Here is a 27,115-nt window from a genome sequence, read left to right on the forward strand (position 1 = left end):
TCCCACAGTGTAAATAATCCCACCAAGGCTTCCAGCTACCCACGTGACCCCACTGACCGCAGAGCTGGAGGCACTTCATCCAATACTTGCCCCACACAGGTCCATCAGATGGAAAGAACTTCCAGATTCCTTCCTCTTTGTGCTACTGCTTTCCCCCATCTGCCTGTTGAGCTTCTATTTATCCTTTAAAACCCTTTGAGGGAAGCAGATTTGGCTCAACTGATAGAGCATCCGCCTGCCGCATGGGAGGTCCAGGGTTCAATACCCAAGGCCTCCTGACCCGTGTGGAGCTGGCCCACGCACAGCGCTGATGCGTGCAAGGAGTGCTGTGCCACGCAGGGGTGACCCCCTTGTAGGGGAGCCCCATGTGCAAGAAGTGCGCCTCACAGAGAGAGTCGCCCCACGCGAAAAGAGTGCAGCCTGTCCAGGGGTGGCGCCGCCCATGCAGAGAGCTGATGCAGCAAGATGATGCAACAAAGGGAGACACAGATTCCCAGTGCCGCTGACAGGAATAAAGCGGACACAGAAGAACACACAGCGAATGGACACAGAGAGCAGACAACAGGGGGGTGGGGGGAAGGGGAGAGAAATATAAATCTTTAAAAAAATTTTAAAAATAAAAAAATAAAAGCCTTTGAAACAGTAAAATGCAGTAAAATTTAGGAAGCAGTAAGTTTTGAGTATTTATTACTTTTGCTTTTAACATACATATTTGTCAATTTATATAATTTAACTTTTCATAATGGCTGTGTTTAACAATGGGCTCCCGAAATTCCTAAAAACCTTAACAACTGGCCCTCCCAGGCTGATCTGAGCCAGCTCCAGCATAGCACTGAGGCTCAGATTTATGTCAGTCATCCTGGAGATGAAGGTTTGCTTCCTAATCACTACATATCCCGCCGCCCACCTAGCACCCTTTTTCTAAAAAATTTGTTTTTCAGATGCACCCTTGATAATTGACAAGGGCAACAGATGCTGTCCACTTTTCCTATGGACTTCCTCCTCCTTCTTAAGCCCCCTGGGGCATCCCTTTAGCTTCTTGCAGCCTCCCTAGGCTAGCTAAAGCAGTATCTCTAGAGTACCCGACTCCAGGGCTCAGGTCTAAGTGAGAAAGATTAGCATCTCTTCAAATCCAACAGGCCACAGCCCAGTCCAAACCAGACACATGGGTTGGACAGCAGTTCCAAGGAGGGAGAGATTAATACCCCCGGGGGGGGGGGCGGTTCAGGACCACCGTCACAGAGAGGGTGACACCTGAGCAGGGTTTTAAAGGATAAAGAGAAGTTCAACAGGCAAAGCAAGAGCACAAATAGGAAGGAATCCATCTGAGGTGGATATTGAGGAAAACGTGTTCCAGACTCAGGAAGGAGAATGGACAATGAAGAGAGCGCAGGAAGAACTGGAGATGCCCTCCCTATCTTGGCGGGGGGTCTCTGTGTTGAGGGGTGAGACACAAGGAAGACGGGAGAAGCAGGTGTGGAGCGCAGCGCCGCATTCAATTCTGCAGGCTCTGGCATGAGGTGTCCCAGGCCCCAGGTCAGGCGCCAGAGCTGAGCACTGAAATTCCAACTGCGGTGCTTGGAAAAGGGATGGGAGAAGCTGGGGAGGGGCTGAGAACACTGGGGACAAAATACAGGCTGAGAAGAGAGGCAGTCGGCTTCAAAAGACACTCATGACGGACTCTGAGAGGCGCGTGGGCCAGACCGTGGCAGGCGGCCGTGGCAATTCTGACGTTCTTCCAGGCCGCTCTCTTTTGGGGCCTGATCTTCCCCTTCCACCTCCACCTAAACGTCACCTCCGTTGGACCTGCACAGCTAAGAAGGGCTGATCTCAGGGCTGGGGTTAGAAAGCTGAACTTTTGGATGCAATGCAGGATGGGCTGTGCCGGTCGTACCTCGGTCCTGGGAGGGTGAGACAGACAGAAAGGGCAGGTCAGAGCCCACGGAGGTGGTGGGCACGGGTGGGCTGGAAGTCTCGCTCCCAGTGGGGCCCTGTACACCATGGCAGTCAGGGTGTGTGGGCACAGGGCCAGGCGGCCTCTGCTGTGTGCCCTTGGGCAAATGGCTTAATGTCTCTGTACTTCAGTGTCCTTATCTGTCAATGGGGATGGTAACAGTACGACTTCATAGGGTTGTGCAGAAGCAAGGAGTTAACACACGCAACGTCTTAGGACAAAGCCTGGCACCTTGGCAGCACTCAATAAATGTCAATTATTGCGACCATTTCTATTGCTATTCTTAGTACAGTCGTCCACAGTTGGTTTTTAGATCTTCCATGCCCTCCCCCAAATCTTTTCTTCCAACAAATCCCAAAATGCTCCCCAGAGAGGTGACTTGGGGAACAGGATCTGAACGCCAACTGCGAGGCTCGGAAGATGGTGCAGCCGCATTGCCGCTACGCATCCAAAAGCCGGAGAGCTGTCCTGAGACTGAACGAGGCCTGAGCGCTTTCCAGCGTGCCTGGAGGTCGGGCCAGCCTCGGGGCAGCGCCCGTGAGGGTGTGCGTGGGCCTGTGTGTGCTGGGGGAGACAGGCATGCCACACCAGGGGGCAGCCGCAGGGCTAAAGAGCACCGAGCAGGGCTCAGAAAGGCGGTTCCTTCTGCAGCGGTGGTGGCAGCCGCCCCTGTGCTTCTGAAGGCTCTCCTGCGCGCGTCTTCCACTCCCCTTCCGCCCCGGAAGGTTGTGTCGCGGGGCTGTAACCCGTGAGGTGCAGTGTCACCGAGGGCCTGCAGGGGGCTCTAGAGCTCTTCCATTTCCCGTACCCTGGGCTGCGAGGGTGCCGGGCTTAAAACAATGGTGCTTACCGGGGCTGTGCAGCTAGGCTGCTCCAAGGGGTGAGGGAAGAGAAACTGGGGTTCGCAGGTTCCCTACTGGGGAGCCCCAGTTATCCACTCTCTCAACCGGCTGTTTCAGATGCAGGCCTCTTGCCCTCTCTGCTCCAACATCTAACACGGATTTGGATGGTTTCCCGCCTCCCTCCTGAAAAGAATCAGCCGCTGCTTTGGCCTCCAAGGTACCCCAGGGTTGTCTCCGGTTGCGGGGTCCAGCCCCTGAAGCCGAGGTCAGGCAAACATCCCGCAGAGACAGTTTCCAAAAAGACGGCTTATCCGGCTCCTACTTACGACAGAATCTAATCGCCTAGGAGCTGTGTTAGGAGACCTACTCAGGCAAACTTACTACCTAATGCTGGCTCTGTCAGTATACCGGGATGAGAGAAGTCATTCCACCCAACAACTCCTACAGGCATGACCAGCCTAAGGTAAAGACAGTCCTTTAAAAAAACAATTTGAAAACACATAATAGTTCTTTTGGGCTTAGTCAATAGCAGGAAAAATAAGGGAAGTATGGGGATTTTTTTGCTCTTTTTTGAGGCACTAGGGGTCAGGGATTGAACCTGGGACCTCATATGTTGGAAGCCAGCGCTCAACCACGGAGCCACATCGGCTCCCCTGAGTTGGTTTTATTGTTTGTTTGTTTGTTTTCACCAGTAACCAAACCCAGGACCTCCCATGTGGGAGGTAGCTCAACTGCTTGGGCCACATCTGCTGTCCGGAAGTGTGTTTTTTAATCAGAAACACACCCATGGGTAGGGGTGCCATATTTAGCAAATAACTGCATGGGACAAACTTACACTAAAAAAGTAGTTGCTGTTTATCTAAAAATATTTTTAAAATATAATAAAACTCAAGTTATACCAGGTGTTCTGTATTTAATAATGGCAACTCTACTCATGGCATCCAAGGATATAGAGATTCATTCAGAGGAAATTTCCTATTCATCACCCCCACTCCAAAACTTAATTCCTTCTCTAATCCGCTTATGTTACATATAGAAACCCAGGCCACACTGATCTCATTTAACAAAGTCATCTGGTTCAAGCCCCAGGATCTCACTGCCAGGGAGGACTCTCATTGTGTAACTTCCAAAAGCTAACATCAAAGAAAATTGATAATGACACATTTAATGCACACCTACTATGTGCCAGGCACTTGTGAATTACCTCGCTTTATCTTCACAACCTGCTGAGAGGTAGCAGACACTAAAAGTAGAATCTACAAGTCTAATTTCTGTCCTTCTTACAAAGGCATGTAAATTTCTGGTCAATTACTTCCCAGGAAGGAAAGGGGAGGGACACCAAGAAGGGCTCCATCCCATCCACAAATGGGTTTATTCATGATGCAATGCCTGTCTGTTGCTATTTGGTTATATGCCACTTACACATGAAACTGTCTTAATTTCAATGAATTATCACTGACTTCGGGTATGGGATAGTGGAAGAGCAGTGGGTGGGAAATCCACAAGGGCCATCAGTAAGCTGGCCTTACAACTAAGGAAGATGTGTTACACCTCGGGATAATAAACAACTCATTTGCCGTGAATAAAGGCACGTTCAAACCATCCCCAAACACCCGATGATAACGACACGCAGATTCCAAATGTTCTCGGTAAGAAAAAACACCCTTTCTCCTAATCCTTCTTAAACTCGACAAGACTGATTGGTTTTTATTATTCATGAATTAATTTTTTACTCAGGGTCCAACAAGGGAATTGAAGCTATAAAATTTCTCACCAATTGAGGGTGAGACCTGAGCAGCACAGTCAAACTCTTGCTTGGATTCTTTGGGCTTGGAATGTTCTGTTTGTTAAATCAGTTAATAATCAATTAATAACCCAAAGCTTTGTTTTGGTTCTTAGGGAAAAAAAAAGAGTAGGAACACGAGTCCGATTAGAAAGGAAGAAAAGAAAAATGCAGACAGCTGTAGAATCCTGGTATACTCTTAGGTGAAGCAGAGCTGCCTCCGATTTCCAAAGCACAAGCACCAAAAGGGATGGAGAGAGGAAATAGCAAAGGCAGGCTAATTTCAAAAGTAACTAGCAGGTGAGCAATGTCCACAGGTGAGCAGGTCCAGGGCTGGGAGTCAGCATGAAGATTTACAAGCAGGACCACGGGGTCCAGAGAGATCAGCTGCCCATCTCTCCTGCTCATCTCTGCCTCCAGGGTGCAGGTCGAGGTACCCAGTAGCAGGGGGCAGCGCCTGCAAGAAGCTGAATGGCCAAGAAAGTGATCAAGGGTGACTTTGCCTGTCTCTTCACATAGTTCTTTCCCCCAGATATTCATATATGCCAAGTCATAACCCCCTTGCCTGCAAACCTCTCTGAGAATGTGTCCAGGGTAACCAAGCCCACGGGGAAATGAAGACGTGAACACCGCATGGGCCACAGAAGCTCGTGGAAGTGTGGTCAGACTTGACACAGCATCGTCTACAGGAACCATTTCTCCCTTCTTAGTTCAAAGGCAAAACCCCTAGCCCCTCCGGGGGTGTGTCACTTAGCTATCACAGTACCATCCTCTGCAGGTCTGTTCAGATTCAGAGACCGGGCAGGTTTTGCACCCAGGTAAATTCAGACCCAAAGCTCCTGCATGTTTACATTTGTAGAAAGATATTTACATCCGGGGCCTCGGTCCAGCCAACCCAATGAGAAAACTTTGCACTTTGGGGGAAGAAAAAGCTGCAAGCTCTTAATACTTGTTTTCATAATTGTTATAACCCTCACATCATTGCTCTTTTTCCTGTTAAAGCAGAGCTCTTTCTGCCAAAGCTTGTTAGCTTGTCTGCTTAGGCAGACAGTGTCAACACACCCAAGAGAAAAATGACCAAGTGTAGGGCTAAAAGGAAAAGGATAAACACTGCACTCTGCACGTGGGCTGAAGAGATGTTTCCCACCAGAAGGGACTGTTTTCTGCTGATCAGCGAGGAAGGCGAAATCAAAAGCCTTCTACCAGCTCCTGTATGTTCTATCACCAAGACCCCAAATCAGGGCTCAAAGCATGAGGAGGTAAGCTGTAGGGAGAGATTTAACATTTGGTTTTGAATAAGGTTTGGGGTGTCGAAAGGTTTAGGGTTTCCCGATACTCTCCCCCTCCCACTACCTGCCACCTCCAGCCCCTGTCACCTTTCTCCTCGGGCCACAGACACAACCCACCTGGAAGGAACAGGAAGTCTGCACCTGCTTTGCTTCTCCCAAAACATCCGAGCAGGGCAGAGCAGGGACTAAGCGCCCTCACTGCTGAATCGGAGCGAGGCGGTCTCTGCAAGGCGTTCTGCTCTGGCACTTCACCTGACTAATTAGTGATGAGCACCTCAAAAGAGCCCACGCGCACTCACACACATTCTCACACACGCACCCCCACGCACAAAAGCAAGAAGGGATGAGAGGACAAGGGCGAACTAGGGCAAGCTGGAAAGAAAATAGAGAAATAACAAAGGAAGACAAAGGAAAATGCTAAAGTGTGAAACAAGAAAGAAATCTTGTACAAAACATCAACCTCACCTCCTCACTCCACCTTCCCCTATAGCATTTCCTTGTGGCTCTATTTCCTTGTTCTTTGCCCTTCAGAAATCAAGAACACATGAAAAGGCCAGTGATCCTCAAGACCCCTTTTTCAAATGTCTTTTTAAACACAGACCAGGTGAAAATACCGAAAACATAGACTGAAGGAAATATACTATTTTACAAATGAATAAAAGAGGAATAAAACAAAAGGCTAACTTATAAATCAAGTTAATTCGAACAATTTTTAAAAATCAGGTTAAAATAACACTGGAAACTCACAGTTTCCTAGATGGAGAAGCGTGACTCTAATTGGGCACTTTACATTCACATAATCCTAAAGGCAGTGTTTTTAGTAAACACAGACCGACAGGCATGAGGCTGATTGCTGCCGTAATTGGCAGGAGAGGACCCTGATATAATTTTAAATGAAAATTGATCATGTTTGAAACCAGAAGATAAAAATAAAACCTTGTCGGGAGTTTGTTTAACTGCCTTTTGACCTCTGGATAAAATGACATTGAGAAATAAAATAACATTATGCAGAAAACTCTTCCCAGGAATAGCCCAATCCCGGGAATGCTGGATGACAATACTGAAAAGAATATCTTAAAATGCAAAGGAACAGAGGGGAGAAATTAAAAAAAAAAACAAAAACACCACAAAAGGCAAGAAAACACACACACAAAAAACCTAAGACCAAAATGTGTATAGGCTAAAAAGCATAGCAAAATGAAGGTGGAAAAAATTACGTCTCTCATCCCAAGGAAAACTTTTGTTTTGGGTTTATACAGTTGTAACCCAAGCACAAACAATTCTGAATTGAAGATATTTAACCAACAGATTTTCTTTCTTACCTTGCCTTATTCTACACCGAAAAGTCCCACAGGCGGGGCAGATTAACCAGTATGCTTTTCCTTGATTTATAAAACATTTGACCCTTTAAGCTACAGACTGTTAAGGGCTGTTTCCAGGGAGAAAAGGGGAAGTCGGGCCTGGAACAGAATAGCCCAAATGCTCCTCGGAGTGCAGCCATCTGTTATCTAGAGAAGGGCACATCTCCTTTCTCTCCCTCTCAGGGTCTGCCCCAGCCCTACTGAGGCCAGAAAACCCGAGAGAGGCTCTTAAGGGCTGGACTTCTCACGACGGGCCAGGGACAGCTGACCCGCAGGTCCCTCCATGCTTCACGCGGCGGACAAACCCCAAAGCAATAGCGGTCCCCATTTGGACTGTGGCCACAGGCTGCGCTCGGTCCAAGGGGTAGAGCAGGCAGCAGGGGTTGTGTTTAAAAAGCAAAGCCCTGGGTCCACCACCACCCCTATCTTAAGGGGGAGTTACTACGGTAACACACAGGCGGAAGTACACACACAACCCACCACAGCTGAAACTCTTGGGAATGGAACCAGCTTTTGCGGATTTGGGGTTCAGAAATATCCTTTGCCCCCGAGGTTTACAGTAGCACAAACAGCCTTAAGCCTCTGCTTATAAATAAAGGGCCTGCTAAAATCCTTCCTGATTATAATCCCGATCAGCATAGAAAGGCACTCTAGCCGGGCAGATACGTGTACACTCAGACGAGAAAGAAAAAATGCACAGACCATGGTGCTTCCCTCTTTCCCAGTTTGTCAGGTTTTGGGGTGTCTTTTTGCTGGATGGTTGGCTGGGGGCTCTCTACTCCCAGAAACAAATTAAGCCCATGTTCCCTTATGCCCGGCCTCCGCGCACAGTGTCCGATGCCGTCCAGCTCTGCAGAGCTGCCCACAAGTTGTGTCCGCCGAGAAGGGGAAGGAGGTGGGTGAACACCAGCCCCTGCCCACAGAGACCCAGGAGCACGAGATGGAAGGAATCACACAGGACGCGGCCGCTCCGGGGCCCCGCTTTCTCCACCAAGGTCCCCAGAGCCATCGAACTGACCAGCCTGCACCACAGTCTTCCCCTCACGTCCATCCAGGGTAGCAGGGGAGGGAAGGCGGAAATATCCCAGAAAGGCCTGCCTCCCGGGGACCCCCGGCCACAAGAGGCAAGGCTCACTTGCCCAACAACCTAAGAAGAGACAACCCCCAGCTACTGACCTCTTTTCCACTCACTGCCCTGACCACCTCTTCCAGGAGGCTGCCTGGCCCGGCCGCCCGTTGCCCTCAGGACAGCTCTGCCCTCATCAGTGAAGGCAGGAGGCAGGCTGGCCCGGTGAGGGTTAATCTGGCAGGCTTGCCATGACAGGGGTCACCACGATGGAGAGATGTTGAGCATCCCAGCTCCCCAGAGCTGGCCTGCTAATTACATTTGCAATTATAAACACCACGGCCTCCCAATGCAGGGAGGGGGCCACCTCGGCCACGCCAGTGGGGACCCCCGGGCCAGATGAAGCCCACAGGCCCCCTCCTCCTGGGAATGACCACGTCTGTGGCTGCTTCCCAGAGGTCTGGGGCTGCTGGGACTGAGAAGGGGGAAAGGCGCCAGAGGTGAAGGCGGCCCAGGGTTCACCAGCGCTGACATCCCAAAGAGATCTCTTTTGCATCCCTGGAAATCAGCAGAGGACCTCAAGGGCACTCGGGCAGGAGGGATGGTCAAGAAGCCTCCAGCCTTAGAGTGGTCTGGTTGCATCCCATCCTTGACCTTCACGGCTTCCCCTGTTCTGCCGACGCTGCACTCCCAGCCCTCTCCCCAGCCCATGCACCCTCTGGGTGCTGTGGTGGCTGCAGAGGTTCAGCATTCAAGCCTAGCATTCCGCCCCCTCCCCCCCGACGGCAGCATTCAGTCAGGAGCCCCCAGACCCCGGGACAAAAGGAGCCCCAGTTCATTCTGGACAGGCTCCTGGTCAAGCAAGAAGAGGCACTTGGGAGTATCCCACTTGCAGAGAGGGATGGACAGAGACAAGACCACGGCCAGTAGGTGTGGGAGGGTAGCAGCTCGGAGGTGCTTCGGGGTGCAAATGCTTTACTTTGAAGGGGAGGATTATGGTTTTAAAACCTTTTATTTCTTCCCCTGAAATCAGAACCACAAAGAGGACTCCTCATTTTAAGGAAGTCACTGAAAGCATCTGGGAAGTCAAATTCTAGGCAGAGCTATGTCTAAAGCATCCTGTATCCTGCCTAACCATGTGCTGTCTCTTCAGTTCTCTTTGTGACTCCTGTACGCTCACACAACCAACTCCATGTCCCACCACCCAAGTTCCACCCCCAAATGCACAAACTCTGTCTCGCTCTTCTTCCACCAGCACTCCGCCTCCCCCACACACACACACACTCCCTTTGCTAAAATTGTGCAGATACTTCCATTCCCTGAGCACAACAGAAACAAGGCATCTTGGGGAGGACAGAGAAAGGAGACAAACTTTTACAAGTTTAGATGATCTTTAAAAACCATCTGGCAAAATGTCTGGTTATCAGGGACATGAATCAGGCGTTCAGGACAAAGTTACAAGGGCTTCGGGAGGTAGGGCCGGGGGCACGCTGAGAAGGCAGGGTTGTGACATGAAATCTCTATCACAGCCACTTCCCTTGCAGCGCTTTCCCCGAAAGTCTCCTCTCTCCGACTAAATGGAATATTTATTGATTACTCCCAATCAATAGAATGAAAAGGTTCCTGTTTGGTGGGCTAAGTTGTTTCTTCATTCTTTTTTTTTTTCCTTAAGAAACAGATCTTTTCAAATGCCCTAATTATTTGTAAAATAGAGGACTGTTTATAAACTAAAGGGAGTTGGGAAATTTAAAAAAAACACTCCAAGAGGAAATTTCCAGTTGGCATTAGGATCTCACTGAGCCGTAAAGGGCTTTTCCCAGGACTGGGACCTTCCAAGTTGACCTAATGTTTGCTTCTTGCTTCTCGCCCTCAGGCCTGAACAACTCCAGCCTCCTGTCACCCCATCCCCTTCCCCAGCAGCCCACACCCCCAGAAGGGTGGCAGGCACAGAAAGGTTTCTTTCCTAGAGCCCCTCCCTGGGAAAACCAAGACCGATGTGCTCGCTCTGATTTATTTTTAAATGTACCATTAAAAATTAATTCCCCCCTTTGTTTTCCTCTGGGTCACTGATTCTGAATTACCGCGTGGCATTTTTCCTACGTGTGAACCCACATATTTTACCTTCAGGACAGTTTGTTCTTTGTTTCTTTAACGACAGCATAGTGGTCATCGGACGGTGGGGAAGGCAGCCCCCCCCCACCCCGTTCACTGGGTTTTGTGCGGCGGATCTGCAGCCGGTCTGGCCAGGGACACGTCTGTACACAGGCACACGCGCCAGCACGCTCGCTCCCGCTCTGGCTGATTATATATGTACATAAAATATTGATTAGAAATGGTAATGGAGTCACCTACAGGATCGGCTACGGGAAAATGAAAACGGAAGAGAGAAAGGTAGGAAGGTACGGATCCCTCTCTGAGCGTGTGCATTCATTTCTCACCTGGGAACGCGAGGAGCATAACACTAAAGCATCAAAAAATGCTCTCTGTGCTGGTGGGCAAGAGGGAGGGCTGGACAGTTCTTTCTCTCGGGACTCTGGTCCCTGTGCCCTTGGGTCTTCTGAAGGCCAGGAATACTGATGAGTCCACCTGGGCTGAAACTGTGTCTACAGAGCACATGAACCCACCCATGTCGGTGTTCACCGATAGCGCTGGAGTGAATGGATTCACCCTTCTGTCCTTCCAACAAACCAAAGAACCCAGTCCTCCGCTTTGTTACTTGCCTACTGCTGGCTCGAAAGCTACATGTCACACAGCTCTGGGGTAGAGGTCAGGAAGATCCCTCTCCAAGACACTAGCCTCTGACCTCCACAGCTCAATCTTTGGAAATGATGTACGCCCCCAGCACAGCAAATGCAAGCCTTTGTGGGAAGGCACCTAATTTTTCCTGGGGCCAGCTCCCCAATGTGCAAGGCTGCAGCCCAGCAGCTCCTGGGCTCTGAGAATTGGCATATCCCAGAGAAGCTTAGTTCCTCAGTGAAGACAGCACATATTATTTCCGGTCGTTCCTGTGTCCCCATAGAATGAGAAGCTAATTCTTTGCAAAGAACCCAGGAAGCGTGGGGAATCCAAACCACTGCCAGGCATGGTTTATAAATGACGTCCTTCCCTGAGACCCAGGACTTCAGCTCCCTCATTCCCCCTCGCTGCTTGCCTGTCGTTCCCTTTTTGCCCATGTTTCTCCTCAAACCCAAACCAGGGGGGCCGTCAACTCGATAAATTGCCCAGCTGTTCAATGCTCTGTCTCTCCTTGCTTTCCTGGTCAACAGGACCAAAGAACATACTTCCCCCATACAAACGTTCATATTTACTGATGATGACTTGAGCCAGGGACAAACACATAGATACTTCAAGCCCAACTGAAGAGGTCACCTCTGAAGAGAGAGAGCCTAAATAATTTAAATGCCCAATATTTGTAGTACTTGGTAATTTTATGTGAGGAAACGGCGCACAGCATCAAAAATCGTCCTCGGCCTCTCTTAACCCACCACCCAGGTTTCTTTGGTGTCTCCCACTCTTGTTTTAGGAGGGAGCACTGCCCAGCACTAAACCGCAGCCACCACCCGGGACCCCAGCATCTATGCAAACTGGGATCAGTTTAACCTTTAAAGAGAATGAAAAGCCACTTTTTAAGCTGATAGATAGAATCCATTATAATTAAGTATTTTCCTCATCTCCTAAACCAGTCGCCTTCTTCCCACACTCTGTCCAAATAGTGGCCACTTCTAAAGGACCCTATGCCCAAGGAAATCCTAAAACTAGATCCCAAAAGGTCAGCATTGAAAGTCCTGTCATCAACATGAGACCCTGCTGTCCAGCGGCCTCCTGCCTCCCGCCGGTCCACGCGGTCTGCGCTGCCAAGGGGGCAACTGAGGCACACTTTTGGAACCCCCGCATTATCCAGCGTGTTTATTGAGGGAGGTCGTGGTTCTTGGGGGCGGGGTGGGGGGCGGAGAGGCTAAAAAAATGAAAGACTGATGGAGCGAGAGAAACTTTGACTTCAATAGTTTAGTTTGCTTCGGAAAAAAAGGAAGAAGAGCAAGAAGTTAAGCAAGAAAACTGTCGCTGAGAGCCGACAGTTTTCATTTTATTATTATTTTTTAAGCCTTCAGAGGGACAGCTCGGCGCGCACACACACTACGTACACCCAACACGCCGGGACCCGCCCGGGCCGCGGGGGGCGGTGGTGCGCGCGAGTGGAGACCTGGAGAGGTGAGGTGCGGCGGGGATGCCTGTGGCCACCGGTGGCCGGAGTGGGGCCCCGGAGAGCCCGCGCGGGACGCGCGAGCAGCCCTGCGCCCCTCGAGCGACTCGGGTTCCGCCGTCCCACTTGCCGCCGGCGCGCGGCCCGGGGCGGGAGCTGCGCGGTTTTCCGGAGTCCCGGCCCGCGGCTCACGCCCACGCCGCTCACACACGCTCCCGTCCCGCGCCGCCAGCGCCAAACCCGCCCGGAGCAGGGAAATCGCTCCCGCCCGGGGTCGCCTTGCTCAAAACTGCGAACCAACCTTGCCCCTGACGCAGCGTGCGGCCGGCCATCGCCCACACTTGGCGGGATTCGGGCTCCCCTCGTGGGGCGTGCGGAGCGCAGCTCGCCCGCGGGGCCACGCTGCCCGCACCCCGTGCGCGCCCTGGGCGCACACCACTGGGACCGCCCGGAGAGCGCAGGACTGGCCTCCGGCAGTTCCCCAACAGCCACGGCACGTTCGATTTCGCCTCCTGGCCGGGATCCTTTTTGGTCCCCAGGAAAGAAAGTCCGAGTCCGCGGAGAGGCTTTTCCCTTTTCCGGACGGGACATCCTTGAGACCACATCCCCGCACCTGCTCTGGGCTTGCTCTTCCCAGTCCACAGAAACTCAGACCTTTGCTCACCGCGGGGGGAAAAAATCAGAGAAGCTAGAGAAAGGCAGAGTGAGGGAGAAAGTGCTGCTTCTGCCTAAAAGTGAGGTTTGGTAAAAGGGGGTGCCGGAAAAGTTAGAGGCGGGTTTAGCCCTGAGAAGGAAGCACGGGAAATAGACGGCTTTCCCTGGCCCGAGTGCCCCCCGGGTTTGTTTTTTTTTTTCCACTTCAAGAATGCCTAGAAGAGGAACTGCCAACACCCAGGACAGAGGCAGCCGGACAGCAGAAGGACAGACAGACCGAAGAGCAGGGCACCTACTGGTTGTGGTAGCCGAGGGGGTCCGGGATGCAGAGTTCTGACACGTCCATCAGTCCCGTTTTAGCATTCCCAGGTGGTAGAGAAAGGCGGCGGGGAAATCACACGGAAGAGCGAGTGAAGGGCACGGGCGAGGTGCGCGTCCGGGCAGGGGCGGCACGGGGAGCGGGAGAAGGGTGAGTGGGGGGAAGCGGCCGCGGCCAGGGGAGAGAGGGAGGCAGAGAGCCGCGCGCGCACAGCCCAGAGCTCCCACTCATCCAGACACTCAGGCGGGCAGAGGGGACGGGGAGCCGTGGAGGAGGCTCGGGCACCCGAGACTTGGAGCCCACTAACCCTACTGTAGCTTTAAGGCTGGGAGACTGATGTATGGTTTGGCTCCTATTGGCTATCTCTCAGGGGCTGGACTTAAAGTGACAGAATCGAGCTGGGGTGGGGGGAGGGGGGGGAGCCAGAGCCACTTCAATGAAACGAGACGCACAAGAGAGGTCCCCACCTCCTCGGGAGTAGGGCCGGGTTGTGGAGCCACAAGGGCCTGCCCCTGGCCACTAAAGACCGCACAACAACAAAAAAGTCCAGCTGGCTGGTGGGCCTGGAGGGCAAAAGGTTTAAAACTGACACCCCTCCTCAGCCTGCCCCCTCCAAGCCTATCCTCTAACCCGCAGGCCTAACTGACTCATCTCTCAGCTTTTGGAATGGGTTTGTTGTCCAGATTGAAAATGAGTCGCATTCCTCCACGCAAGCACCCAGGAGAAGAGGCCAGGGCCTTAGAAATGTACCGCCTCACACCCTGTGCTTGGTGCACAAAAGAGCCAAGATTCAGAACAGCAGGTGAGGTACAGTGAGAGAGAATGGGAGAGAAGCAGCTTCCCTTCCCAGCTCGTCTCACCTGGGCCAGGCAGTTCTGAGCCACACTCACAGGGCTCCATGTGGGGTGTGTGTCTATAAAATGCTCTCTAGATGGAGAAAATGATGCTCTGTTCACTGGCAACTCTCAGGAATGTACCTGGGACACAGGCAGTAGCAAATAAATTCCTGTCTGCTTAGGAAAACACAACTGTGGTTAAAACAACCAACTTACCTGCCACCTTCCACTCGGGAGGCACAGGTAGTCACTTTCAGGTGCACACCTGGACCCCCAGCTACAAACACCCCTGCCTCCCTGTCGGCCATTCCCTTCACAAGCCCCGGGATTACGGGCTGCCACAGTACCCCAGCAGGCTGTAAGTCAAAGCCCCAGCCCTTCTGGGGCGTTTCGTCTTTTCATCTTTTGAGAAGTGCCAGCCACAGGGATAATAATCAATTTGATGATTCAAATGAATGTGTGTGGGGAGGGGAGGGTGTAAGTATAGAATTATTTAAAAGGGGGATAAAAAGCCCTCAGGAGAGACCACCACCTTATTCTTCTATATTCTGCAGAAGACAATGAGCAGTAGGGGGGAAGACATAATTTTATCATCAAAATAATGTCTAAATGGAGTGTAACTGCAGGCAGTGTTGAAGCACTTCAGGTATAAAAGCAAGAAGGTTCTGAAAACCCCAGGAGGAATCAGCCTGTCCGGGGAGGGGCTGGGGGAAACGGGCAGCAGGATCCCGGATGATATTTGAGTTGGATAAAGGTAAGCTTGTGCGGGCTGGGGAGCGGAGCTGAGATTTTTCTATGGGCTGAAGTGTAGGAACGCGTGGGATTCGCCGGGGCACAGGGCTCAGGAAAGCGTTTCAGATAGAGGTGGATGAAGATGTTTGCTTAGTGGCTGAACCCCCCGCAGCTCCAGAATTTTTTTCTTTTTAATCACATAGGCATTTGGCTACATTAGAGAGAAAAAGAGGGGTGTGGGGAGACTTTCTTTGAGCCTGACTCATAATGACCATCATCTCTTGCCAAACCTCAGGGACTGTTTTCTCTGCATTCTTTCTGGACCCCTAAAATCCATTCTCCAAGCACACAGGAGCCACAGAGCACTTTGTAAACTGCACCTCCAGTGTCCCCTTGCTGCTCTTAGGAAAGAGGCCCAAATCATTCCCAGAGACCATAAACCCTCATGTGACCATTTCCTGGGTATCCCATAGCATCCTGACCCATGCTGCCTTTCTCCTCAGCCCCAATCTTTGCACCTGCCATCTAGAACTTCCACGCTGTGCCAGAGCCCTCTGCTATTCACTTTGCTTCTGGCAGTTTATCACCATATACAATTATACATGTGCTGGTGTAGGAAATGCCTTTTCCCTCCCTACCTTACTAGACTGTCAGCTCCATGAGGGCAGGAGCCATGTCTGGTTTCATTCAATGGCAAATTCCCAGGGCCTACCCAAGCTGGGTAGAAAGCAGTTGCTCACTAAAGCTCTTGTTAACGACATGTTACACTCTAGCAGTTTGGAGCAGGGGTTCCTGAACCTGTTGAGGGATAGGCCAGCTCCTGCCAGGTTGCATAAGGATCCGTTGGTCCCTTGCTTTGTGTGGGTGGATCACTTTAAACTCTGGGAGATAAAGGGCTCTCCACAGCATGCAAATGAAAAGAAAGCTAATTCCACCATGGCTTCCAGCAGTGGAGTCAAAACCACTTGGGGCAAAAAGGGAAAGCAAGAGGTCTGTATTGGTTCCAAAGCTAGGCCAATGCTCTCACAAAAACAGTCTCTGCACCCAAGACCCAGGGATGAAGGTAACTGAAGGCCTTGCCTCTGGGCACTAGCTGATTGTCCTCCAGATGAGGAATGAGACCCTCCAGGACAAGACCGTGTCCTCAGACTCCCCCCTCAGTCTGTGCCTGCCCAGAGCTCTTTCTCCTTTCCCAGCCTGGCCAGTGTGAGAGTCTGGATCCTGCTAGAGAGGAGATGACGGTCAGGTGGCCGGGACATGCTGCTGGCATGATCCACCCTGGACATTGCAAGCTTCTCCAGAGGCTCTCCAGGCAAACCTGGCCGGGTCACACACTGTTCATGGGACCAGCCTTTCCCCAGCTGTCCTCAGCCAGCTCACAGAGGGTGGATTCCTTCCCAAAGCCAGGGTCAGGTTCCATGACTTTGGCTGGAGAGGCAGCAGCATGGACAGAGCGAAGGACTTAGCTCTGGCCCTGCCTACTCAGTGTGACCTTGCCAAAGTCATCTCTTCTCCAGAAAACAAAAGGCAGGTGTGGGGGAAGGGGGTTGGGAGGAGCTCTTGGGTTCCTTCATGCTTGAAATTCATTCGCCCAATCATGGTTTCATCCCTTCGCTGCTCACCTAGGACAGGTGCTACTGGTAATCCATCCCCCCTTTATCACCCCACACCCCAATACTGGCACCCCAAGAAGGGAAAGTCAGCCCAAAGGGGAAGGGGTGAAAGCTATTACACAGAGTAAATGAAAGTAGTTTGCTTAGTTTTTGTGACAAACTCCTTTAAATAGGTGTTTGTTGTATTTGCAGAATCTTCTAGCTGGGCAGAGTTCAGGAAATTATTTAGAACCATCATCAGAGTTTACAGATAAGGAAATGAAGTCACAGAGTGGTGACCTAACCCAAGGTCATATAACAAATCGCTGGCACAGCATGACATTTGTGGGCTCTGGATTTCCACTTATTCAACTCCTAAATCTTGGTAGACACACCTCTTCTCTCCCCCCACTTCCCCCACCCCATCCCCGTCCCAGCTCCTTCCTAAGGAATGTGAAACCAAACGAGAACAGTCCTAAGTAGCACCACTCCCCACACACTTCACCTGGTAGATGGTGGGACCATAGGTTTCTGTGTCCACATCCTTCCCCAAATGGTTTCCTGGACGATGGGGGAAGGAGTTGGGGGGGTGGCAGAGAGGAAGTCCTGATTGTTGGACTCTGATGTCTTGTCATTAGCAATGCCCCAGACCCAGGCACAGCCCAGCCCATTTGGTTCCCCAAACCCGTATTTCCCTAGCTAACAAAAAGCACCAAGTGTGTCGTGGATCTCGCTAAATGCAGGTCCACACCCAACCACCCTCTTCTCCCCACTTGGGCACTGGCTGCGTCTTCACAGTGGGCTGTCCTAATGCCTGCCCCTGGAACTGAAGGGCCATTCAAGGGGCCTTGTCATGGCCCATACAGCTGACCCCAGTGTGGCACCTCCTGCCAGCAATCTGGTAAAAATCTCTACTTTTAACTGAGCTTTGTCTTCCTAGTCTCAAAAGGCAGCCTCCTTTGATAGCAGCCACTTTGGCACAAAATAGGCTGCAGTAAGTAATGTTTCTCAGGTTCTTGAATTCCCACCCCCTCCCCTCCCCATGAGGTACTGATCTAGGATCCACAATGAGAGATGGCTTTTTTTTTTTTCATGTTTCAAGCCAGGTAACTTAGGAGGTGGAGCTGGTAGTTTCAGCTTGGAGTCCACGAGAGCAGAGAACTTCAAGACTTCTTTACTAAAAGATAAGACCCAACAGGAATTTTTTGAAAATCTGCCATATGCTACCTAATTCCAGGGAATGTGAGAACACGAGTCGTTGGGTTAACACGAGTCGTTGGGTTACACCATCCAAGTCCCCTCACCCTTATCCACTTTCCCTGAACCCGGGTTTCTAGGTGAGAACAATGCCTTGAGAAATGCACAAGATACGTAGCCACTTCTTACCACGAGCCCTGGAAGGAGAGGCTGCCTCCGTGGAATTGTCTGGATCCCAGTCCAAGCTTGTTTCTGTTCCACCCCACGGTGAGGGCCAGGGGAAACTAGTCCAGGAAGTGCCTCCATTGACAGTTGACAATGACTGGGGGGGGGCTTGGCCTGGACGGTGGTGATCCTGACCTGCGCATCTCTTAGAGCCAATGCTGATCAGGCCGGGGCTCCATGGACTCCAGGCTGGGGGAAATGCCACTGAGCACACACCTCTGTGGGCCTGCTCTCTTCTCACAGGCTTGCACTGGGGGTGCAGAGTTATATTCCTGAGTGGTGGTCAGCCGACTACCAGGCTATTGGCTGGCACACATCCCAAGAATCATAATTAACTGATAACACTAATACAGTATGAGTTTGTGCTCCCATAATAGTCTCCTGCTGACAGATAAATGCTGTGGAGACTTGATGGCTTTTCCTGAAGCTGTAATGGGCCATTATTGGGGCAAGGAGCCTCACGTCCTATTAACACTGCTGCCATGACACCAAAGATAAAATATGACAGAACATCTTGAGTGGATAAATGCTTGGGTTCCCTCCCACCCTCGCCACCGTCCATTTCACCATCCTGAATCTCCACCAGAGGACTTGAACTAATTACCAGGTATTTGAAAGCTCCATTTTTTTCCCCCAAGCCTCAGGATCCCATTCTCACCAACACAGCTGAAGAGCACATTAAAGTTCTCCATTTTACCCAAAAGATTCCTTCTTTCTGGAGGCCCTTGCAAGATGGCGGCTGGGGTGGGTAGGTTGGGGTATCAAAAGGGTGAGGCATTTTGCTCCATAGAAATAAAGACCTTTGTCCCTCCTAACCACAGGAGAATAGGAGCACATCGTGATTTTGTCCGCTTCTAAGTTTTTAGGGAGGAGAAAAGGATAGGAGGAGGAAAACAAAGAGAAGCTGAAGAAGGAAAGGGAGAAAAGAAGACTGCCTTAACTATACATGGTACTGACAAGGCATTGAACAACTTACTATTGAATAAATGAATGAATTGATCTGTTTAATTAAATATTTTCTACTAGAATGGATTGGTTTTTTTCTTATACCTTAGAAATTTGACCTTCCTTTTTTCTGTCATAGATTAATTTACCATCCAATTTCTTGTGACTTTTTCATCAATTTAAACATAAAATTTTGGTTCAAAGAGTGGTACCAACAGTTTGTTTATAGGGTGTTATTGTTGGTAAAAGGAAAGCTTCATTTTGGTTGACAATAATTTTAACTGCAAAACCCCATGGTCAACTCATGGCCACAGACAGAAGGAACCGTTTGCTTTGCAACCTCATAAATTATTTCTCCATTTACATTTCTGTTCTCAAGGATACTTATCTTGGGGAAGTCATGAAATGTATGAAATTTCTTTATAAATTAATTCTTACCACATGCAAAGTGTTGTCATTAAGTGGGAAGAAAGAAACATGTTGGCTGAGCCTTTCTCCCTAGTATCAATGACGTAAAATTCAAACCTGGGAGCATTCCAACATGTTTTTACTTCCAATGGCTCAATTAAGATAGAAACTTCATATTTAATTATTTTTCAAAATAAAATGCATTTTTTTGCTATAATATAAGATTGTGTGGAAAGAAAAAAGAACAGCAAATGCCCATAGATTTTAGGAAAAATCAAATGTTAGTGTTTTATAAACTGTCAAGTGCTATACCTACATAAAACATGATTAAGATGATAGCTTTTAACCAGGTACTTACATGAGAAAAGTACTTGCCAACCACTACCTGCACAGATGTATGGTGTAATTAAACTAAACCCATTGTGAACTCCCCACTGCTCTGAACGCTGTAATTATGAATGGGTCAGTACCAATTCCAGATGAAAGCTCGAGCTTTGTAGCAGAGCCATCCATAACATCTTTATTCTTCATAAACAAGTGGGAATGCAAAGCTTCAATAGATTTTCTGACCGAGGATGGACAAGAGACAAGACAAGGCATGAAGAGAAGGAACCAAAGAGAGTTTAGAAAAATGGGTAAAGGGCAGTCAATGATACAAGATTTAATATGGATAAACACAGGTAATACACTTGTCAGCAATGACCCTAGGCTGAGCCACAGACTGGAGGAGAGCTGGTTGGAGAGCAGTGATGCAGAGAGACACCTGGGGTCAGAACAGATAGCACATTAAACATGGGCATCCAGCTCCATGGCATGATAAACACTGCTTTGGGGTAATTCTACAAAGCCCAGCAGAGCAGGGAGCAGCAATAACTCCTCTTTACTCTGCTTTCCTGAAGGCACAGATGGAGTTTTACATTCAGCCCTAAGGGACTTGCTGCGAAAGCAAAGGAAGGGTGATATGGAAAGGCCTTGAAGAGAGGTGGAGAGGGTGTCAGAGGCCTTCTGGAGGTGTGGGGAGGGACAAACACAGGACAAGGAGGATGGGTTGCCCCTGCCCAATGAAGGACAAATATTTGCCTTGGATGCACACCTTAGGTACGGTCTCAAATTCCCTTGACTGGCTCCTTTTTTTCTCTTTCTGAGGCAGCACTCTGCTCAGGCTGCCTCTTCCTCCACTTCCAGTGTGTGAGCTCTGGCTTCCTGAGGGCCTAGATGGTGCAACCCAGAAGTTCAGGAGGGGAGCAGTAGCTATGCAACCCCCCACTTTCTTCTGCCATCTGGACAGTTTCTATTTATTAAACTTTCCAGAAGAGACATGCATGCCAGGTAGCCTGCTAAGTCTCTCTGAGACTGGCATGACATCATGTCACATGGCTCAGCATCTTTCCTTCCCTCACTTCCCCACTTATAGCACCCTCAGTTCTCTGGGCTTGTATCTCCCAAATGGTCAACATTTCAGTGCTTGCTTCAGGCTCTATTTGGGGAGGGGGGAGTGCTAAGACAAAGACTGAATCAGCAAATGGCTTAGGGCCACTGACTCTCAACTTAAAATATTTTATTATTTACCATCCCCCGATTTGATCAGGGGAGGGGACGCATAATGAGTGTGATGATTGATAGATCATTAGCTACTGTCACTACATGAGTTACAGACTCTTGAACATACTGTTTTGCAAAGGCCTGGATGCATCCTGTCCCACCCACCCACGTGCCCACTCTACTTTTGGTTCCTTTGCCAAGATGTTCAGGTGAAAAGTGTCAACTGACACCAACAAATAGGACCACCTGGCCTGATAGCCCTTCTCTTCACACTCCTCTCTTTTCCCTCCATACCTGGGGGGCCAAGCACATGTGCTCTCCCCTTTCCCTGGTTTTCTCTGGACTGAGCTAAGGTACTTCCTTGAGTGACCATCTTTTCCCCACGTGCACACGCATCCAACAGTAATTGTAAGTTCTTTAGGCGTCAAGCACCAGGAGATTCAAGTGACAGTGGCTTAGAGAATAGGAATCTATTATTGCACCCAAGGAGCATTCCAGAGACAGGTCATTTCATCTTTTTGCTCCGCCATCCTTACCATACTGGCTTTCACCTTCAGCTTGTTGCCTTGTGGTTGAAAGATGGCTCTTGTGACCCCGCAGGCATCGCTTTCTCACCCAGCTGTGTCCAAACCCAGGAAGAGGTTGTGCATATGTGTGTGTCCATGTTGATAGAAAGCTCAGTCGTATCACTGGTTTGTGTGTGTTTTGTTTGGATTTTATTCTGAAAGGGAGATCTTTCCCAGGAGTCCCCCACCCCAGTAAACTTATCCTCACGTCTTATTAACCAGAACCCAGTCATAGGCTTATCCCAAACCAATCACAGGCAAAGGAGAAATGCACCCTCATGATTGGTCTAAAATCAACTTTACTTCCTCATGCTAAGGGTGAGGCTCACTTTTTCTGAACGCATTGATGCTCAGTAATGAATAAATCTAGTCCTCTTAGAAGAAGGGGAAACGGCATTTGGTTTGGAACCAGCAGTGTCCTTAAGCAATGACAAAATAGCCAATGACAGCACAGTGATTGTAAAGACAAAGAAACAGGAGTTTCTTGACTCATGTCATTCTATGCAACCACTTGGGATTCTTTTTTGCATTTAAAATTTAGAACAGAGTAACAGTGAGAACTGCAAGGTGTGATTTGGTAAGCTCACATATTAGTTCATACATGACAAATTTTACTGAATTTGAATAATACCTTTAAAATAGAAATGTATTCTCCATTTTGCATTGTCTCTATGTATGTTTTAACTTAATTAACAAGTCAAGAAAATTATTATTATTATTAAAAATGAATTTGGGGAAGCGGCTGTGGCTCAATCAGTTGGGCTCCTGTCTACCATATGGGAGGCCCTGAGATCACGTCCCAGGGCCTCGTTGTGCAGGCAGGCTCGCCCACACGCTGCAGAGAGCCATTGGCTCAGGTACCATGGAGTGCCGCCCAGCCCTCAAGTGCCGCGGAGAGTCAACTCAGCAAGGTGATGCAATAAAAAGGGAGATAAGCGAAAACGCAGAAGAGTGCGCAGCAAATGGACACAGAGGGCAGACAGTAAACAAGCTGCAAGGAGGGGCGGATAAATAAAAAATACAGACACAGAACAACACACAGTGAATGGACACAGAGAGGAGACAGCACGCAAAAATCCGCAGGAGGGAAGGATTTAAAAAAATGAATTGTTATATAGAGGAGGGGGAATGTTAAAAAAAAAAAATACAAACATCTAATCCAAGTGTCAAATATGGGATATCCACCACTGGCCATGGCTCACTGCTTTCCTTTTACCCTTTGCTTTTGTCCCTTGTTACCCCCTAGCTCCATTGCAGGTCCTGAGAAACAGAAAAAGGCAACTCCCCACATTTCCCTCGGACTTTTTTTTTAAAGGAGGTACACAGGATTGAACAAGGACTTCGTACATGGGAAGCAGGTGCTCAGCCACTTGAGCTACATCTGCTTCCCTCCCTCAGATATGTTTAAGAAGAACTCATCCCCAAATAGATAGGCAGTAACCATCCCTAAGCCCCCGAACGTGTCCATAAATCTCCTCAGAATCTTCATTTCTCTATCAGCTCCATCTTCTTCTAATTGAATAATTCTGCATTTTATCAAATGCTAACAATAAAGATAGAAATACTCTTATTCAACAATAGGGGAGGTTTCTCTGTTTTGTCAATCCCTCACATTGTAGCATGTTTTACCCTTTTTTCATGGTACATGTGGAACACACATACAAGGTACTCAATAACCCAGACTCACTTCCCCAGGAGTGGAGGCATTTCATGAGAAAGCTATTATTTGCCGAGCCCCCACCCTGTTCTGCCATTTACCCCTAAAGCAGGGCAATCAAGCCTGCCTCACAACTGAAGTGGGTATCATCACTCTCATTTTATTAATTTAGGAGAAAGTTGAAGCTCTGAGGGTTCAAGGCCAGAAGACAAACTTGAATATGAACCCAAGTCTAGCTCACCCCAAAGCCTGTGCGACTGTCCATTCCACCATGTCACCTCAACAGAGTCCATGCCAACACTGCAACACATGACTAAGGGAGAGAAGTTTGTGGGATAGCCTGGGAACCTAGGCACAATGGATAACTGGGAAAACTGGGCATAGGTCCGAACAACCAACTGATAAGAGGACTTTAGGAACATAGGCTTTTAGGAAGCCTGTGGAGAAAGGGTATATCTCCACTATACTTGTATTTAGCAAGACGTGTCCATTCCTAATAAAGTTCTTTTACATTGGAATGAGGTGTGCTCTCAGTTCTGAAGGGAAAAAGCAAGAGAAGGAAGGTAATGTTGGAGAGGAAACCAGCTGAGTTTATGGAATGATGCTAAAGGGTAAATGTTAACCTTCTATGATTTGCAGAAGGTGAAAGGCAGCCGGAAGAAGAAGGAGGGAGTGACAAAAAGGAAGATGATCCACTGCCAAGCAAAATCTCCCCATTAAGGCCAGTTGGCTCGGTTGGAGCAGTTTCAAATGGGCAGCAATTCTGAAGCCAGCTGGCTGCGCTTGAATGGTTTCTGCAAACACACCAAGAAATTAGGTGGTCCTATAGAATAACTTCCCAATAAAATAAGGAGGCCTCATTACCTCATCTTCCTTCTCCTTACAATTTGAAAGCCCACAATAAGACCAAATAGGTGGTTTTATTTTACTCTTTCTTCCAAAATCAACCAATGCCCATTTTCCTTTATTTCTTGGATCCTAGGTAGCCTGGCTGTTCAGCTGAGGTGATTCGTTTCTTGTCTAGCTTCAAGGATGGGTTAATGGAAAGGCTTTGCAGAGACATAGTTTCTTTAGTAACTCTTCAATGATGAGCCAATTGGCTGGTCCTCAGGAGAAAGACTCACCTGCAAGTAGAATTGTGCACAGAAGTGTGCCTATCAGATCACAAAACATCGCTTTAAGCTAACATTAAAATTTTTAAGGACCAAAATATTCTTTTGAAATGAATCTGATAACAGAAACCTAACACATAAACCAGAAAAAAAAAAAGTGCTCTTCCAGCTTAGGAAAGTGGGAAAAGAGGAACACCCCCCCTTTCTCGGAGTCTCTCAGCCCCAAAGAAGCCGATGAACCATCAATACAGAACCCCTGGGCCTCCTGGAGCATGCTCTGAAAATCCAAATGGTGTCTCTAAAATCAGTGTTCTCTCAATAGCATCAAGAAATAAATAAATTGTTTAAAAAAGCATCTCCACTACAAACCAGACCAATCCTTAGGACACCATCTCCTCAGAAGGCCCTAGGGCCGTGGTAGGGGAAGCTGTGGTTAAAAGTTAGCCACCTGCTCAAACACCCCTGCTTCTTGTATCAATCTCCCTTGCTCTCCAGGGTAAGGTCAACCCCATTTAGGTGGCTGACCTTGCTGCATTCTTGTGGTAAGCAAGGACCAAACTCATCATAATGGGTAGTGTGGCTTGGTGGTTCTCAACAGGCATCCTGATGCACAGGTGGATTTCAAACCAGGTATGAAGTCAGTTACTAGGAATATTAGTATAGGTAAAGTACCAACATTTGTAAATGAAGTGCTCTTTCTCATTTAGTATTTAATTGCATTAAGTAGTATTTAATAATGGCACTTTCATTCACTTGCATGGGGCATGCTTTCTTGAGTGGGAATAAAAGAGGTGAATCAAGATATAGCTAATGCTTTGTGAATTACAAACAACACTCAGTTGCTGATGGGAGCATGTCTCCTAGAGGAAGCAGTCGAGAAGGACTGGAAGAGTTGGACAGAACTGACCCCAAATCCTCACAATGCCCTTCATCAGCTATGTGACCCTGGGGCAATATGTAACCTCTCTGTCCAGTTTCTGCATCTTTAGACGGTTTGCTACAGGGTGGTGTATAGAAGGCAACTTGTACAGTGCCTGGCCCAGACTACATGGTAAGCAGACACTGGTCCACCCTCTCCTTTCCTAGTCAGAGGTCCTGACCTCTACATGGGGAGGGGGAGCCCACCTCTCACAGTGATCTTCACCCCTGTGCACCCATCCATTTTCCACATTATGCCTAAACTTGGTAAGGCTCAGCATCCGAGCAGAGCAGGCCTGAGGCATCTTTAGCCAGTGGCTGAGCTTAATCACTATGAGTGCCAGTGTAAGTCCCATTCACGTGCTTCCTTCTCCATCCCAGAAGGAAAAGCAGCATCTTCCCAGTTGTGACTGGAGCCCAGGTGCTGAGGACCCAGCACCCTCTGCCCACCTTACTGTGAGGTCCCCAACCTATAACCCAGGTGTTGAAGTCCTGGCCTCATCATGGTGAGCTGTAGTTTGGTGAAATGTTAAGGCCAAGGCCACACAGTCAGGGCTACCCATGAGAGATGTCTGTGGGTCTCTTTTGCATCTTCACTGTGACTGGGACGTGGAGTGTTATGCCAACCTAAGACCTCACTGTTAACTGAGTCCTGCGGCAGGTGTAGAGAGAACTGCCATCCCCCTTTCCTGCAGTCTCCAAGCTTTCCTCCATCCTTGGAAATCCTCCCTTCTCCTACACACCTGTTAATAACTCTTGATAGTGCCCAGATAATTCTCAGAAGTATGTATGTTGTCCCTCACTCCCACCCTGTATCTTAATCTTGGAAGAAGAGACATTGATATTTAAAATTACAAATACCAGTCATTTCTGCCCCAAAGGACCTTTGGAGGAAATGGGGAGTCAAGGGTTATTTAACCTCCCACACATGAATCGCCTCACCTCACTGCTCTGGCAGAAGGGCTGACTATCTTGAGGTCCTCCCCACACCCCAATTCCACGTCTCAACACAGGACCTCTGCTCCTCAAGGGGCCTCCCAATGCAGCCACACCGGATGGCATCAGACAGCAGCCAAGACAGAGAGGAGTGTGAGTCCCTGACGCCACCGGTCTGGTGCTGGACAGCTGAGTCATGCGGGATGTGCAGGGACCACCTCCAATGTAGGATGGCCTCAATATAATGAGCGCAGAGACCACTTCTCGGTTGCGTCGTTTCACAAACCCATGACCAACAGTGTGAGTGAGCCTCCTGTCCGGTGTCTGCAGGAGGAGCCAGGTGGAAGCACCTCTGAGCGGGATGGACGCTGAGTGCACGGAAGGTGGCTTGCCATTTCAAAGCCCTTCCTGGATGTCGACTCATGGATCTTGCTAGCTCAAGAGCAGCAGCAGAGCAATGCCTTCCTGCTACCTGGGAAAGGGAATGAATAAAGTCACCCTCTATGTGACACTTCTGGGACTCTTCTTGGGGAGCAGGGGCAGTTGCAGAATAAAGATATTGAAAATTAATAGACATTTGGGGTTCAGGATGGAACAACCCAGAAAGGTCAATAGGAGCTTTCAGATATGGGACCAGTGAGGCTGAGCAGCAGCACGTCTTTATATTCAATGCTAGCTAACACCCAAGAGCCCCATGATAAAGCAGCCTGCGGAGCTGTAGACTTGGTGGGGTCCACCAACAACTATAACTGTGGTTTTAAAGAGAAAGGGTGACTTTCAGCCCCTTCTCCCCATATGGCCTCCTCTGCCCACAGGAGAGGGCAAGCTCCGTCCTTCTGTGAAGGAGAAAGGGACTAGGAAGTGCTGATCTGATTGGTCTGTGCCAGGACATTGGCTGGGCGTGGTCTACTAGGGGCAGGGCCACTGCATGCTAAATCTCTGCACACCTGCTCAGTGCTCTCTGGCTTCTTGGTTCCAGG

General features: G+C 49.3%; 1 protein-coding gene across 2 annotated transcripts in view; it reads right to left on the reverse strand.

The window, feature by feature from the left end:
* The window catches only part of ESRRB (estrogen related receptor beta), a 185,558-nt gene that overhangs the window by 111,476 nt on the left and 46,967 nt on the right, over positions 1-27,115 (reverse strand). The window contains exon 1 of one of the 2 annotated variants that reach the window (XM_012523338.4): positions 13,447-13,773. The exons of the other annotated variant lie outside the window; for it this stretch is intronic. Within the exon in view, the coding sequence (XP_012378792.1) occupies positions 13,447-13,496 (50 nt within the window). The 5' untranslated portion in view covers positions 13,497-13,773. Of the gene's footprint in view, positions 1-13,446; positions 13,774-27,115 lie in introns of those variants that run through there. 2 annotated transcript variants of the gene reach the window in all.

The sequence above is a fragment of the Dasypus novemcinctus genome, chromosome 3, assembly GCF_030445035.2.
Source record: "Dasypus novemcinctus isolate mDasNov1 chromosome 3, mDasNov1.1.hap2, whole genome shotgun sequence".
Taxonomy (NCBI): Eukaryota; Metazoa; Chordata; class Mammalia; order Cingulata; family Dasypodidae; genus Dasypus; species Dasypus novemcinctus.